The sequence below is a fragment of the Montipora capricornis genome, chromosome 4 (assembly GCF_036669925.1).
Source record: "Montipora capricornis isolate CH-2021 chromosome 4, ASM3666992v2, whole genome shotgun sequence".
Taxonomy (NCBI): domain Eukaryota; kingdom Metazoa; phylum Cnidaria; class Anthozoa; order Scleractinia; family Acroporidae; genus Montipora; species Montipora capricornis.
Genome location: NC_090886.1, coordinates 30,981,775 through 30,999,274, shown reverse-complemented (window position 1 = coordinate 30,999,274; position 17,500 = coordinate 30,981,775). Strand labels below are relative to the sequence as shown.

At 37.2% G+C, this 17,500-nt stretch overlaps 2 protein-coding genes across 2 annotated transcripts in view; one reads left to right on the top strand and one right to left on the bottom strand.

Moving 5' to 3' along the window:
- Nucleotides 1-1,198: 1,198 nt before the first annotated feature.
- LOC138044609 (uncharacterized) lies at nt 1,199-10,006 on the bottom strand. Its single transcript, XM_068891081.1, has 11 exons — nt 9,467-10,006; nt 8,886-8,993; nt 8,339-8,437; nt 8,015-8,148; nt 7,394-7,516; nt 6,935-7,054; nt 6,086-6,174; nt 5,857-5,966; nt 4,820-4,927; nt 4,485-4,568; nt 1,199-2,747 (listed from the first exon to the last, which is right to left on the bottom strand). The coding sequence occupies exons 1-11, from the start codon at nt 9,641-9,643 to the stop codon at nt 2,448-2,450; spliced, it is 1,452 nt and encodes a 483-aa protein (XP_068747182.1). The 5' UTR covers nt 9,644-10,006; the 3' UTR covers nt 1,199-2,447.
- Nucleotides 10,007-10,088: 82 nt separating this feature from the next.
- LOC138045921 (uncharacterized) overlaps nt 10,089-17,500 on the top strand; it is an 8,178-nt gene continuing 766 nt past the window's right edge. The window contains exons 1-2 of the mRNA XM_068892556.1: nt 10,089-16,199; nt 17,002-17,500. The exon at nt 17,002-17,500 is cut by the window's right edge and continues 766 nt beyond it. Coding sequence (XP_068748657.1) covers nt 12,985-14,721 — 1,737 coding nt within the window. The 5' untranslated portion in view covers nt 10,089-12,984 and the 3' untranslated portion in view covers nt 14,722-16,199; nt 17,002-17,500. The remainder of the gene's footprint in view (nt 16,200-17,001) is intronic.

The following is a 17,500-nucleotide window of genomic DNA, read 5'->3' as shown; positions in this document are numbered from 1 at the left end:
AGTCACAGCGTGCGGTTTTCTTATGCACCAGTCAAAGTAAATCCTCGCCCCCCCCCCCCCCAACCCGGGAAAGGCGGGGACATTAGCGGAACAAAAACCGATCGTCGACTCTCAAAACTGTCCCGGTACGCGGGGTCTTGGACGAGAATTGCTTCTACGGTATTTGGAGTTGCAAAGAGACTGGGACGAGCTCAGACGGCAGCCAAAATGGCGGAGAGAAACGTGAGTGCTTGTTAATCTATTTTATCCTTAGTTCTTGCTTGCCATCCCTCTCCTAATTTCGAACCAAAAATGTTACTTGTGAAAGTTTAATCAATACGTGTATATCGTTTTTGTGTACATCTTTCTAATTTTGTTTGCTGACCCGATTTTCTTCGCTTGGTTGACCATGCATTCACATTAAAAAACTGATGATTCTAAATATCCAGTTTCTTTATTACAGGTGGCAAGTCTCCCTGAAAAAAAGGATTGAAGAGCTCTCCAGAGTAAATTTAAAAGAGGAAATAAAGTCGTTTAATGTTACCCTGTTGTCTGTTTTTGTGTAAACAAAATAAATTTTGTAGAAAATGCCTATGTATGTTGTTGTGCAACCAGCTTGATTTATATTTCCCCTAGTTTCAGCTAAAAAAAATTGAAAACCAAACCGGTTTGAAACATTTTGAACCAAATAAAAATATACCTTCACTGGCAGGCGGGGACAAGCGAGGACACTGAAATGAAAATATTTCCCTGGGAGTGGGGACATTGGCTTATTTTTTGGAGTTCTTTTGTCCAATGTCCCCGCCTTTCCCGGGTTGGGGGGGGCGGGGATTTACTTTGACTGGTGCATTACGAAATAGTAGACATAAGTTTCGCTACATACATCAGAAATAAATAGAAATACGTCGACCTTACCTTGCAACTTCAAAATTACCAGCGTGTTCGTATACTCTTTTTAAATATCTCACGCAATCACGCTCAATTCTTTTCGCGCCGATTCGCATTTTTGAGCCACATTACTAATGGTCAGCGATTACGTATTTGATCATCAGAGCGAGACAAAACATCAGGAGGCAGTTTTGAGGAAAAGAGCGCGGAAATCCCCTTGAACTCTAGTTCGTTGCTCGGTTGCTTGAGATCAGATCCTTAGTGTGATCTTAACAGTGATTTTTCCTTGAAGTTTTTATCAGATGCATTTGATACCGTTCACTATCACTATGAAAATGAAATCACATGAAAATGCCATGAATTTTTCATAGCATTTTCAGTGTATATTCAGAGCATTTTAGCTATTTATTAATGGGAAATTCATGGTCTTTATAATGAGAACTTCATGGTTGTAAACCCCATAGTTTTTGGTGCATTTCATGACCATGATAAAACCATTATTTTGGAGAAATTCATGGTTTTTTCATGGCACACTTTTCACAGGTTTTTTGTAGCATTGAAAAACCCATGATTTTTCCAGGATGGAGGGCTGCTGTTTTCATGGACTTTTAATGGTATCTTGTTAACAAGATATTCATGGGGTTTGGTTTTCATGGCCCATGAAATTATCGTGAAACGTACCAAAAATGATGGCCATGATAATTTTAATGATATTTTAAGGCTATTTTCATGTTTTAGCGGGCTCTAGCTTTATGATGCCATGAAAATGCCATGATTTAAAGTTCTAGAGCATTTTCATGGTGTTGAAACCATGAAAATGTCATGATGATACAGCCCAGTTGTAACTTGGCACTGTTTTCCTCATAAAATTTCAAACTAGCATTTATAGAAATAGAGCAAGATCAGTCATCAGCACTATAATTAATAGAAAATCAGTATGAAAGTACAAAAAACTGACAGGTTTAAACAAAAACTTATTTATTCATTATTTTGTTACTGAATCAAATTAAAGTAACCTTAATATGACCTATGCTATCATGTATATAGAAATGTATATAAAAATTTACATAAATGAAGGCCGCGCTCATTACGATAACAGCTAACTTCTGTATCTAGATGCACAACTGATAGTGATCTCAAAGAATTGATTCTAAAAACAATCTAGCCTACAAAACTTGAAAAATTAAATTATGTATTGACCAAAATAATGCAAGTCATTTCAGTGGTTATTAAAATCTTCAAAGAGTTCCATTCACTCTCATTCATTAATTAAATGAAATAATTCACTTTGAAAATAAAAGAAGTTTATAATGTATTTAACCATGCTCTTTAATATTTCATTCATAAAATAACAACAGCTCATAGATCAGTGAGTGTTTCCTTACAATCAACTTAAATTACACTACCTTCTCACTCCAATACGGAACTGTACATTATAATTATAATCAACTAAAAGCAAAAGGACTCAGTGAGTAGAATTTCTAGAATCCTTTTTATGTTCTTAAAAGTGAAATCAATATGTTGCTTGCCTGACAATCAAACTATAATTATTTTGCTTTCATTCTTTCTTAATAAATTAATTACATAAAATCATTTTTGTACCGTTCAAATTCATCATTGATCTTACTTTCGTCATCAATGTACCCCCCACCATCTTTCCCTTGCCCTACAAACACAATTTTGGTGTGGAAAATAAATTTGACATCCACGTTGTCAACATCCTTCTTTTTTGGCCACAGGTAGTAGCCATTTTTGGAGCGGGTGAGAAACTTGACTTGCACCGTGGAACCACTTGCTTTAACAATTTCACCCACATAGTAATTGTCATCATAGGCAACAGCCACTTTGTCTAGCAATCTTATAACATCACCTTTGTGATTCTGAAAAAGAAAGTTATTTGGTGTGTTATTAAGATACATATGAGGCATTAAATCATTGAAAACATACACAGTTATTCTATATCCAAAAATTAGGACAGAGGATAAATTTGACATCCACGTTCGTCAACATCCTTCTTTTTAGGCCACAGGTAGTAGCCATTTTTGGAGCGGGTGAGAAACATGACTTGCACCGTGGTACCACTTGCTTTTACAATTTCACCCACAGTAATTATGTGGCCAATTGTACTATTCAGTTCTTGTTTGCCGACTTTCAAAAGGGTTTTGACTTTATTTGCCAACAAGATACTATTATCAAAGTTATCTTGTTTCGACCTGCACCCTAGTTTAGTAAGGTGGTCGTTGCTTTCCTACTAGATAGATCACAGTTTGTTCATATTGGCTTGTTTGCATCTCCGCCTAAAACCCTCAATGGGAGCATCCCTCAAGGCACAAAACTAGTGCCCTTGCTTTTTTGCAGTGATGGTGAATGAGTTTGTTGGCGATCTTACAATAATGGAAGTAATACCCAAGAATTCACCATCAATATCGCGCCACATTGTCCCAGATGTTCAAAAATTTGCTAGTAACAACAATATGCAGCTTAATCCAGTAAAATGTAAAGAGAGGCGTGTTAACTTTCTTCACTATAATAGCTGTGAGTTCCAACCCAATGCCACCGGTGGCACCTTAGATGGAGGAAGTGACATCAGTTAAGTTGCTTTGTGTGTATATTTCTAATGACCTCTCATGGGCTGCTCACTGCGAGTACGTTTTCGTCAACCTTCCCAAAAATTTGTCACAAGATCTGGAGAGGATTCAGAGGTGTGCTTTAGAGATTATATTCCCCCTTATTCCTTATGTGAATGCGTTAACCAGGGCTGGTATCCCTACCCTTCAGGAGCGTAGGACAACAGCATGAAGTTTGTACTGAAAGTCGGCTGGAAAACCTACTGCATCCGCTTATAGATAAACGCATAATTAGCCAGTCCTCTCATTACAATCTAAGACCTAAACCTAATGTCACTTTGATGATGAAAACAAACTGCTGTGGTAATTTCATTAGTGTGAAATATGCGACTGCTGCGGCAACGTAATAGTAAATCCAATCATATTAGTTGTATTCCTTCTTGCTATCTATTTCTATTTAGAACTATTTTTATAATTTCACTCTGTATTTCTCTGACCATAACTGTAATTCAGTCCTGCAGCTGCGAGAGTGTTAAATAAGCTAATTTATTATTATTATTATTATTATTATTATTATTATTATTATTATTATTATTATTATTATTATTATTATTAAGAGACCTAAAGATCAACTGTGGAACTTACTAACAGTGTTCCAGAAAGCCCTCAAAGTCAGGGGCTCGGTGATGATTTTAAGGGGTCATAATAAGCATGATTGTCTTTTTAAATCTTCTTAATTTTGTCATGTGACCCCTCTCATATCTGGATTACTTGCCAATCCTGCATAATCGCATTACATATTAGAGCCCATTGTTACCCTTACTCACAGGAATAGAAAGAAACAAGACCTCAGGGATAAACCAACTGTGCCGGCAGATGTTATGTTGCTTTAATGGTTAAGTAGGTCTCACAGAGGTGCACATGGCGTGCAGTAACTGTAAGGCTGGAAACCCAAGATGAGTACTGGGAACAAGATTAATTATATTGTTACTATGATGGTTGCCTGAAAAGGGAGATCGAATTATCAAAAACAGTTGATATATCACATACTTTCAAAACATTGCACTCCTGCTGGTCTGGATTTTTATTTGCTTCCTTTGTTGACTTTTTCAGCGCTTGTTGGATTTGATCTTTCTGCAAGAGATAAATATACCTTCATCTTTAAAGTGCTAAGATATTTGTGACTGGCCGCAAACACAGCAAAATGCACACGAGCAAAAAATGATTGGTTTTGGTTTCAGGTTTAGAAAGTGGCACAAGTTTTTCCAACCAAGGCAAACAGAAATTACTTTTGACACTGTACTTGATCAACTGAAAATTGCTCTTTCTTCAAAGGTTACTAACATGACTATAAAGTAAAAACAAAAATGGTATTATATACTTACCATAGTTGTTCCTGACTGCAGTGATGTTTTAGTTGCTTTCCTGAATTGTTTGCTGGGGTGACTTGGCTGTCCCAGTTTTGATGTTTTCCAATAAAACATGGAGTTAGTCTAAACCAATAGCAAAAGGTTAGTAGCTTGCAGTTTATATGCACAGCCTTAAAGATAAGTAGACCGAGTAGCTACAAGCCATGTGCAAATTTTTCAATGCAGAATCAACTCAAAAAAGGTGTCTCATTATTTTCATAAGTAGTGTTTCACCTACATTGACCTTCCCGTTTTTGAAACAAGTGAATTTTCCACTCATGAACTGTCACTTTTTATGTACAAATTGACCTTTCAGTTTATTATTTTTTTTAAAGTTGAATTTTCCACTAATGAACTGTTGTTTGTCATGTACATTGACCTCCCTGTTTGTTATATAATTATGTTTCTAATAAAATTATCTTTTCAACTTAATTATGAACTGTTGCTTTTCATTATTCATAATCAAGCTTTCCAATCATTCAATCTCTTGTTACAACACCAATTTTTTTTAATAGGAAATGTGTACAATATTTGTTACCCACAGTTAGCAAATAGCTATTCAAGGTGGTTAACAACTGGCAATAAGTTTTATTGAGAAGACAAGTAAATAAAATAAAATAATAAATATATTTTTAGATATGTTTAATTAAATAAAGGAATTTGTTACCATGTCAAATAATTATAAACACTGTTTGAAAACATGAATGAATACATTTACAGTAATTTTCCCACAATTTGCATCTGTCCATGACCATTGGAACAATATTACAAGACCCAAATACAGCCAAACCTAGACAATCACTGCTGTACATGTTAAGTGCCAATTCTGAGTTCTTTCTCTGTCGTGATGAGAAGTTATTATTATAAATATTTAATTGCTGTTGCACTTTGCAGGCATTTTAGACATATAACGTAGAGTATATACACTATACTGATTGATACTCTACTTATTTACTCATACATGTACCAATATCTTTGCATAATTTATTTATTTGTAGTCAAATTAAACAAACCTTTACTTCGTTGAGTGTCAATGCACCATCCTCATTCTCTGATGGAAGAGGTATTTCACCCTCAAGTAAGCTTTTATTCGTCGACAAAAGCTGCACTTTTGAATACATGCCTAAAAGAGGTGAAACATATAGCAGGTCTAGTGCTTTTTGTTTATTTCCAGTCATGGTAATGATTTCACATTCTCCTACAAAAGTACGTTTACTGCTATGAGAAATTTCAGTGACTTACCACTAGGATCTTCATCCAACCCACCCATGTATATGCCTCGCCCCAACTTGACATCCTTCTTTGTTGTCTTGTAAATTGAGACTTCATGTCTGGATGTATAAAAGAATAACAACATCAGCATAAGGGACAACAACATTAAGCAGGCAACTACAAAACATAACAAGACAATATTACTGTGCAATATTATTATAATGGCTGATTATTGGCCTTAACCAATTAGTCCTCTAATTTTTAGAAGTAAAGTTATTGCAGCCCAGACAGAATGTTGTGTAGTAATGGGCAGCACAGTTGGAGTAGTAGACAGCAACTGCCAGCAAACCTTCCCTGCTAGAGAACTCCAAGAAAACTGTGAAGTAACAGGCAAATTATTGACAAACAGCGCCAAATTTGCCGGCTGTCGAAATTTTTGACAGGACTGTAAGCCCAGATCACATTGATCATTTTTATTTTAATTTTCATGTGATAATGCTACAAGAGTGAGTTAGACAAAGGTCAATAATAATCAACAAAATATTGTGTTGCTAGCATTGTTCAAATAATTTTGATTAATTTAAAGTTCCTTCCTAAAACATCAGAAAAATTCCATTATAATTAGTTATCACAGGGGTTTCATTAAGGGCCACTGGTACCAGGCAGATTGGATGTATGTAAACATAGTTTTTCCTGAGCACTGCATGCTGCCTGCCATGAGCACATCAAGGTAATTTATTGCACAACAAAACTTTAATGAAACCCCTGCTATGATGGTCTGTACGCTTACGTCTTCATAATTATTATGTTGGAAATTAAAGCCAATGCTAGAGTAAATAACATTTTCACACAATGTTACAGACAGCTGGTGCCGCTTACCCAATAGTGAATTGTACAGGAGGCGTGCCATGTGTTGAGGAAGTTGTTGGTACAGGTGAAGACGACATAATAGGACTGCATAATTGTGGTGAAGTTGGCACAGAAGTTTTTGGCCCTGTCCTGTTACCAAAATTGACAGTGCAGTAATATAATTATATCAATAATTATTGAGCAAGGATTCCCCAGTAAGAATTTCCTTTGTGAACCATATCATGCAGTGTCAATTGTGAGAATATATGCAGCATGGTCCTATTGGAAATCACTAATCAATTAAAAGCAAAATGTAACGTAATTTTTGACAAATACACTTCACTAATTAAATGTCAGTGTTTCATGTATTGTGGCCTGCATTATAATAATTTTTGTAATAGCTTAAAACTTCACCGCACTAATACTCACAATTATTATTTTACATCCGCGTTTTCCCATTTTAAATTAATTTAATCTATAGAAATATACCTCGAAAGAAATTCTGAACAATCACTGCTAGCACTGCTTCCCATAGCAAAGGATGAAGATAATGAACTGTCATGTGCAGACTGATTGCTGTCGAGGCTTGAATTAACGTAAGACTGGGATTTTCTGTGTTTGATACAAGTATGTTTAAAGTCAATTAGCTGCTGGAAACCCAAAGAAAATATGTATTGACATTAAACTTGAATGCAATAGTAACTTGTACTGAGATGCCCTGACAACCCAAAGAAAAATTGTATACATTACACTTGAATGCAATTATAGTAATTTATACTGAGCTGCTCAATAAAGACAAATTGCATGCAACTGAGGTCGATATAAGCGCCACCACTATACTACTCATTAATAATTTATGAGTACTTGACACCCTATCAGGTTGTTGATAAAATGACAAGTGCATGAGTTTTAAACGTGATCAAACACACACACGTGCACTGTACTTATTTCATGGTTATTATATTATTAGTGTCTTAAGTGTAAAGTAATATAATATATATACACTTGCACAGAACTCTGAGGTTTATACAATTAGCGGTAAATTATTATTAATATTAACAAAGTACATCAATAACACTTGATTTACAGTATTTTTATTTTTTGTTTTACCTTGATTTTGATGTTCGTTTTCCGTTATTGCTGTCCCTTTTATATTTCCGCTTGTTCTGCAAGGACTGTCCCAGCCTCTTTCGTAACTCACTTCGGTACTTGAAAGAAGCCAGCTGTGGACATGCTCCTTTGACCTTAAAAATTGATGGAGGATTAATATTTCAAAATTATGACCTAACCATATCATTTAAAATCAGAAAATTGCTCAGTTTAAGTTAGCTTATTTTCACATACATGTAATCTAAGGATGCCATTTCAATAAAAGGACCTAAATTTCATAAAACCAACACAATGTCAAACAATGTATGAAAAAGAAAAGCTCACCAGAGTGAAAAAAACTTGCCATTTTGAGTCTGGAATTTCTTCAATTCTGGGTGCTTTGTCCCAGATTCTGGCACCACGTGCACAATCCCTGAGCATGTTCTGCAAAAATACTGCAAGTGTTAGTTGTAATCACCCTGAAGAATACATTTCCTGATGTGTTCTATCAAATTTTGCTTCACTTTATTTTATTATAATAGTTGACAAACTCTTATGCTCTCAATGCGAACCTTAAATGAGATAGTAATTTCAGCAGAAAATTTTACAAAAACTCTTTCTTAGCTGGAATTTTAGCTTGCAGCGGTTAAAAGTTTCCCGCGCCCCTCAACGATTTTTTTTTCATACTTCAAAAGTAACATTTAGGTGGATGTCAATGAAATGTTTCTGTTCTCTTGGTGGTAATTGAATTTGTCATGGAAACATAAATGTTGATTGAGGTAAATCTAAATTTTTTTTCGAATATGAAAAAATATCATTGAGGGGCACGTGTTACTGATCATGATAACTGCTTTAAAGTGATTATTCATTATTGTACCACATGTGCACTCACCCTGAAGAAAAGTTGTGCTGGTGATGATTTTCTGTTTTTGTCAGCTGAAACCCTTTTAACAAGAAGATCTTCAGCTGTGAATGTCTGGTCACCAATAAACCCAGCATTCTGTAAAAGTAAGGAAAAATGGCAAAATTAAGAAATACAATAGCCCAAAGTGATGAACTAGTTAGATAGGGTGATGATAAAGTAGTGTATCAAAATTCGCTGTTCAACTTAATTATCTACCTTGGCCTTTGGCGGCAGCGGGAATGATTAGTTGAGGCATTTGGATTCAATATAATTATGGCAAGCCTGATAATTTGAAGAGAAGTTACTGAGCACTTAGTAAATTAGGTCTTCCACGTTTTGCTTCAATTTAAGACCGAACACATCGACCTAACTTTGACAGGGCATATGTACTAGCTTCTTAAATGAAAGGTGAACATAGTCATTATTAATAACTGAAAAGTGCGTGGAAAAAAAACTCTTTGATTGAAATATTTAGGGTATTTTGTTGTGGATGGATAATACACATGTACACCCTAGCTATCCCTTTGTTGAGAAAACGATTTGCAAGAGATAGTGCAACATGTACGTACCATTTCACTGTCATTGTCATGCATATCAAGACTAGAGTCTTCACTTGATGCAGTTGATGAACTTTCAAACAAGTTGACGTCTGTAAGGTTAGGCACTCGATGTTCTTTTTCACAATTATTGGCACTTCCATGGTATTCCTGTTGTAGAGCAATTCGGAGTTTTATGATTTCGCCCATCCTTAGGCCACATGCCTTCAAGTCCTCCTCTCGTGCAGCCCTCAGGGTAGCCACATCACTTATCTGAGCGACAAACAAGGTTCAAAACATCAAACTTCAGGAAACTGATTGGCATGACTTGAGAAAATACTTTGAATTATTACAATTGCTCACTCCGATCTATTGTGACCGCACCATTCACAAAAAATAAAATGCTTAAGTCTCGCAGATCGAGAATACTAACGTATAGATGCTGTACTGCACGATGGAGAACAGAAAGGAAAAAAATACAAGGTATAAAAGCAACAAGAATCTTTTCCACAGAACTGAAATTTCATCTGAATAGTGATAGAACACAGGTCACATTCCACAGGTCACTCGTGCAGGTCATTGCTTTACCTTTTTAAAAGTGACCCAAAACCCTCAATTTGGCTAATCCTAAACCTAAAAACCCTAATCAGGCCAAGGGTTAGCCAAATTGAGGGTTTCGGGTCACTTTCAAAAAGGTAAAACAATGACGTGCAACGAGTGATCTGTGGAATGTGACCTGTGTTTTAGACCCGCTGCCAAATTTGCGCCATTTTCATAACTGATTTTATTATGAACGTGCGTTCTAATCCTTCGAGGATCGGACCAGTAAATATGGGAAATTGTTTCTTCAAATTAAGCTAACTATTCACGAAGAATTTAAAACGTTATTGTTTCTAAATGCAATGTGACCTAGTAAGTAGATCTGTGATGTACAAGCCAAGTTCCGTTTTACATCCAACTTTCCAACGTACGAATTGTGCAAATGTAAGCTTACTTACCATTTCCTGTCTAAGTACACTGCAAACACTTTGCGATGAACTTTCACTGAACTTGCATCGACTGATCAAATTTTTCAGATCACAATCCATTGCTAAAGAAAGCGAGATTGATAACGATTACAGCAAAAATAGCCACCGATGGACTTTCCTCGTGCTCTTTCAAACTTCGCGCCGATCAACGTGTAACCTAAAACCTTCCGACGTCACACGCACTGACCCACACCTTTGACCATTCGCGACCACTTGTACAAAGCGCTCATGGCGGGATTTCGTTAACAAGGACGCATCCAGTCACTACAGCACAAAACATCATGCCGAAAAAGAGCACAAGAACTTGCTTTTGCAAATTATGTAAAGGCCGCGTTGTGCTGTCAAGTAATGTTGTGGTAAGACATTGTCAGACATACGGTGTTCTTACCGACTTTTCAATCGACGAAATGGCTGAAACAGATGAAAATACTGACGAAGGCTGTGCTTCAAAGAAAATGAAGCAACATGAAGATCAATCAAGCGAATCCTCATTCTCGACAGAGAACGATGACACCGATGATTTGATGGAAACGCCAGTGAGTCGACTTACTAGTGGAGGCAGTGTAAGTGATTTGTACTTAGGATTTGTTCATCAGTGTAGATTTAACAGTGTGCAATTGTCCTGAACTCAGCTGAGAAATATGCTATCCACAAGAAAAATCAAACGCCTAGCCGTCCAAATAATTAAGGTCAAAATGCTGACCGCCTCGGCGTTTTATTTTCGTGCGGACAGCACAGTTCCCAGCGGAGTTCCCAGCGGAGTTCCGTGTAATCGAAACGCGTGAGCGGACGACTTTTTGACCAGTTAATTATTCGTCCGATATAGTGTAACTAAACGGAGACTAAATATATTGGTCATGGTACATTTTAAGTTAACTATTTTTTGAAAAATTGCTCGATTCTCTAAAGTAAAGTGTCGGCCAGGATTTGTTGTATTAATGCAAGGTATAGCGCTTAAGTTAAGTTCAAAAGGTGTTGCTAGAAGGAGGAAGTGTGGACCGCGGAACCCACGTAATCAACGGAACCGCTTCCAAGACACCTTTGTTTCGAAAGCGACGACAGACTATCGTTTTTTGGAAGTTTTCCGTCATTCGGCCATGTCTAGATCTCAAGATGTGACCAGGTCCAGTCCACTGCAGTTTTGTGGTTTTGTGGGATATCCACTGCCACGATCAGCCAGTTATAGAAGGTACAGGCAAACAAGACAGACAAAAAACTGTGCATTTTAAAAATCTTTCAAAGAAACAGTAGTCTAGCATTGTTTTGAGGGAAAGTGGCATTTTTGAATTGGTTCTGTGGGGTCGAGAGTGTCTGCGGTTCCGCAATTTAGTAACACCCAACCAAGTTCAAGTACTTATAGCTTGCTTCCTGTTATTGCAAATTGAATGTACATCAAAACAAAACATTGACTTTATTTTGCGGTCAATTTATACACTACTGATGAAGAGGTTACCTCCAGCTTTTTGGAAATTGGGGATGCCTGTCTGAGAGAGGTAGACTGTTACTTGAGTAAAGGAGTGAACTTTAAGACAGCTATAACCTTTATTTTTCGCATTTCTTTTCATTCATGGCCATTCTATACTTTTGCTTGTACAAGAACAAAATTTTGCATTACTTCATTTTCTAATGTATTTATAACAGATAAATATTTAGAGTTGTGAGTAATGACGACATGCTCTTGTAGGATTTGTTCAATAATGATCAAGAGATTGATGACAAGCAGGTCACTGATGATGAGGACATCAAGATAACAGTTGTCCAAGATAGTGAAGTTGTTGAAACCCTTGAACTTTTGCCGAGTGACAATTTCTCTGACAGTGATGACAGTAGTAGTGCCTCGTCAGAGTCTGAAACAGAAGGACTGGATTATAACATGGTTAGTGCCTGCTTTTTACTATACATGTGTTGCTTTATGAGAGTTGTTATTTTGACCTATTGTTTTTTGTGGATCCCTCTGTTATATCTTACATTGTCTAACCATCAGTATTGAAGGCATAATATAAGATCTTATAATATTGTTATATGCAATCTTTTGTACACCCTTTTCAGAAATGCAGCTTCATAAAATATTTTACTTATTAGGTGGCTATCGTCATGGAAATGAGTCGCTTCTAGTAATTCCTTTTTTTTTTTTTTTTTACTTTTAAACTTTGACTCTGTAAAAAGCACCTTTGGACCCTTGCAAAAGGGCACTATATGAATGTACTATATGAATGTACTATATGAATGTACTATAATAACAATAAGAATAATAATAATAATAATAATAATAATAATATTAGTATTATTATTATTAAATGGACATAAAGGCTGCTTTTGAATTAGTTGTAATAATTTTCTACTTAATTTCTACTCAGATAATTTTTTTTAAAGATTACTTATTAATTTTATACTACTTGGACTTATGATGTAAGGGACCTAAATAAGTGCTAATAGTTTTGTTTTGAAATTTACTCAGGGAAAACATTGTGCTGTTGTTGATGACAAACTAAGAGCAAAGATATCAGCTTTTCCTAAGTTCCAATGTTGACATTCTTTCTAATGTTTCAGGAACCTGACGAAGACCCTTTTGATGTTTCTATGCACTTCTTCAACGAAGTCTATTTGAATCCATTGAGGCAACAAAATGCTATGAAGCAGAGTCCCCTCCTTTATCCTGGTGCTAAAATAAGTGTGGTAGAGGCCCTTGTGCACATGTTTGATTGGTTCACATCTCATCCATCTTTAAGTAAACAAGCATTCTCTGAGAACTTGCATTACTTGCACAACTATATACTGCCACAAGGGAACTTGCTTCCTTCGTCATACCAGGAAGCATACCAGGTCATCAAGCCATTCTTGATTCCAGAAATCACTTACCATGTGTGTCCAAATGATTGCATCATATTCAGGAAAGAATATAAGAATGCTGCAAAATGCCCCAAATGTCTTGAGAATAGATTCAAAAGCAACAGTCATTTACCCAAGAGAACATTTATCTATCTACCATTGTGTCCAAGGTTAGTAAGAAGTTATGGAACAGCAAGCATAGCTGAAGCTCTTCAAAGTCATCAGGAGAACATGTCCGACGAAAACAGGAACACTTTACTTCGAGATATCCATGATTCACCCTTGTGGAAAAAAGCCTACAGCCAAGACGGTACATGTCAAGGAGATCCTCGAGGGTTATCCCTCAGCCTTTGTCTGGATGGCTTAAATCCTTGGAGCAAAAACAAAACTAACTACTCCATGTGGCCAATAGTCCTTGGGCAACTAAACCTTCCTCGAAGCATCAGGAATCTTTTTTCCAATTTACTTCTTGTGGGCATCATCCCAGCTCAAGAGGATGGCAAGGAGCCTTACCACCTTGACCCATACCTTGAAATCCTTGTGGATGAGTTATTGTGTCTTACAGACATGAAAATGTATGATGCTTATAGGAAAGAATCATTCCCAATAAAAGTTGGTATCCTTCTTCATGTTCTTGACTACCAAGGAATTGGCAAGGTGTTTCACATGACAGGAACTGGCTCATATCGTGGTTGTTCGTGGTGTCAAGTGAAGGGAATGTATTGTTCTCATCTGAAGAAGATAATCTATCTTGGAAACCGGAGGTATCTAGCACCAGAGAATGAAATGAGGAAAGATATAGTCAACTTTCCAGAAAAGACAAGAGAAAATAGAGCAGAGCCACCAGCTAGAAAATTTAATGAAGACCTTAACTATCACAAAGCATATGCTAATGCAAAAAACCAGTCGCAGGCAAAGAGCATCGCATCTGCAACTGGTTGCCGTGGTGAATACATTTTTGCGACAAAGTTGCCAAATTTTGACCGCGTAACAGATGTTGTGCCAGATGCCATGCACACTCTTGCTGTTTGCATGAAGCATATTTTGTATTTAATCACTGGAAAGGAACCTGAAGACTCTGTGTCTGTGAGAAATGCAGAAAAGTCATTCAACCGGTTCCCAGAATGCTGGATTGAAAAGGAAGCTAATGAAGACACAGATCTTGTATCAGACAAGAATGTTGCAGAACGATCCAGAACAATTTTGCGTGGAAAGAAGGCTCTTGGAAAAGGAAAGAAAGGAAGGGTGAAGTCCTCATCTACACCACGCAAGCTTCCCTCTGCACCATTTACACTAAAACCTGGAGATGTTAAAATCGCTGATCAACGTGCACGGCAAGTGATTGTGCCAAGTGACTGCAGTTTCAAGTCTGGACCAGTATTCAGTAAATTATCAAGACTGAATTCACATGACCTTAAGGAGGTTTGTTGAAAAATACATATTCAGCTACACGAAAGCTAGTATTTGAAGTTCTTTAATTACTAAGAAAATAGTTTAGTGGTTATATATAAAGTTTAATTTGTCAGTTGAAGATTGTCAGTGATAATTACTTGTGTTCTTTATGTGGAATTAAGGTTGTTACTCATGATATCACAACTATAATTATTTAATTGACACATGTGATGTGTTCAAGCTTGTGATGTGTTTCATCAAATGTAATTCAGTACCACTTCCATATAAAGGACCATGAGTGCACAGTAAGCTGGTTTAAAATAAACCTTCTCCCAGTTGATGTACTTACCAGTAACTCCAGCTATCTAAGCCTATATTTATTGCATTCAATTTAATAAGCAATTTGAATTTCATTTTCCTCAACAGATTGGTGCAAGAGGAATAGCCAAATACTGTCTAAGAGGTTTGCTTTCTGACACACAGAGAGAGACATTGTTTCTTTTCTTTGACTGTGTTGCAACACTTTGTGCTGAGGATCAAGATCCTGCACAACTGCTTTCTTTGGAAGAAAATCTAAAAAATTCCATGGCAAGGATGGAAAGAGATTTCCCAGCATCTTTGCAGGTAATTGCTGTTGTTGTTTCATTTCTATCCCAGTGTAGTGGTGCCACATGAGAATTCGTGTGGTAATTAATAAATACTGTATATAGAGAAATTATTATTAAATGCACTGGTGGTCAAGCAGAAGTGAGCCTACACTCTCACACTACTTGTAACAGCAGTTGTCCTGCTGCACTTTCCCCTCTTGTTCATGACAGTTACTTGGGTGAGAGAGCAGGAAGCTTGCTTAAGTGTGTTCCCCCGTTTTCTGTGTGTTCCAAGTAACTATGGTGAAGAATGTAGCTTCAGATCTATTCTTGATCTAGGCATTAGAGACTTGTGTTTAGATGATAAAAAGCTCAAAGCAAAGCATACAATTTCTTGGACTAGCTTTCAAATTATGCCAGTACATGTATGAATTGATGGAGTGATGAGCTTGAGAGTTACAGATGTTAATTGTTTACATTAGTAATGATTATAGTATCCTAAACCACACTGTACAAATTCTTAAATAATCATGTTTGGGGATGTTATCAGTTGCAAGTGTTAAAGAAATGGATTAATTCACGTATGGTTATTAATACAGTCATGGTTCTCTGTGTGTCCAACTCTAGAAATGGTACGGCATACTCTTGTCTGCAAATCCAAAGCAATGTCTTCTGTATTGTCAGTATTACCAAAATTCTATATAAAGTATTGCCCAACGTTACTATATCATAGCTAATCTTAAAATTATCCTATTATTATGCACTTAGGTTATTACAACCCACCTTATCCACCACATTTTCACTGGTATCCAGAACTTTGGGCCAGTACATGCCACTTGGATGTTCCCTTATGAGCGTTTCAACTCATGGCTCTGCCGAAGGGCAATGAGTCGAAGGCATCCAGAAGCAACCATTCTTAAAACCTATCAGGTTTGATGTCTTGGACTCTATATGACATAATTTTAATGGGGCTCAATGTAATTTAACTAAGTTAAAGACCACGAGCGTTGAGGTCAAGCGGTTCATAAGCTAAGCGGTGAAGCAGTTCACAAGCTTAGCGCTTAAGCAGTTCACAAGCTTAGTGGTCAAGCGGTCCACACGTTAAGCAGTGAAGCGGTCCACAAGCTTAGCAGTCAAGCAGGCCACGAGCCTAGCGGGCATGCAGTGGTCAATCCCATAAGTGCAGGCTCGCGTGGTATGTGGTAGCTTTGTACACCGCTACGATTGGCGAGTTCTTCGTCAAGCGTTTGTGCAGTGGTCTGTGGAGCGTTTCATTTAGCGTCTTCCCTCCCATCCCTTAGTTTTTCTTACTTCCACTGTTTCATCAGTAATGACGGGTGCCTGGAATGGGGGCTCATGGTTGGGTTGCGGGGATTTGCCAGCCATGGGGACAGTGTTCTATCTAGGGGCTGGCTGGCCACAGTGGAAGCCCCTGGGTATCCCAAGCACCCACCTTCCACTTACGCAAGACAGTTGGTTAATTTGTATTTTTTCCAAAAATTATGTCAACTGCATGCTTGGCTTTTTAAAGTGCCAAAAATATAATAATTATAAAACAAGTAATCCCACATTCCTACTATATCAGTTAGCCACCAAATGATCCCTTATGCTGCCTTGTTTTTATGATGTAAGGAAATAGTTGCTTGCTTCCTGCCACATCGGCGCCTACAATTTAGTGGCAGTGTAGTGATTAATGTTTAACAGATACTCTACACTATTGTTGTTATTGCAGATCTACGAATGGTGCCAGTATCAAAAAATAACTTGCAGTCCTAGCAGAGATGATGTTTTTAATGAATGGTTCCCCCATGGTCCATGCTCAAGCAAAGATCAGCCCATGAAGATGGTAGGAGAGGCACTCAAGACTTCATCAACAGCAGAACTTGACAAGGTTACCTTGGAGAACATGAAAACCGTCTACCAAGCAGAGGTTGAAGAGTTCAAGGTTTTGTGCCAAACTTACCAGCAAGAAAAGGAGAGGGCAACACGGCTGAGAAAATTGAGGGATTTCCCACCATTTGAAAGTTGGGTCCCCAAAGGAAGAACTCTGAGTGAAAGGGAGCAGGAAATGCTGGCTGGACCATCGTCCATTGTGATGAAACTTACGGAATATGTACACAAAGAAAATGGCAGACGTCCTCACAAATTCCAGTCTGGGAAAAGTGTAATCTGCGAAGTGGGACTTCCAGCATATAAGTTCGGAGTTGTTAAAGAAATTATAGTACACACAT

Excerpts from the sequence above, each read along its gene's own strand:
- LOC138044609 (XM_068891081.1), bottom strand. The coding sequence starts at position 9,643 with ATGGGCGAAATCATAAAACTCCGAATTGCTCTACAACAGGAATACCAT. Across the intron at positions 8,149-8,338 it reads GGCAAGTTTTTTTCACTCTG|GTCAAAGGAGCATGTCCACA; the intron begins GTGAGCTTTTCT and ends TCAATTTTTAAG. Across the intron at positions 7,055-7,393 it reads TGTTCAGAATTTCTTTCGAG|GACAGGGCCAAAAACTTCTG; the intron begins GTATATTTCTAT and ends TTTTGGTAACAG.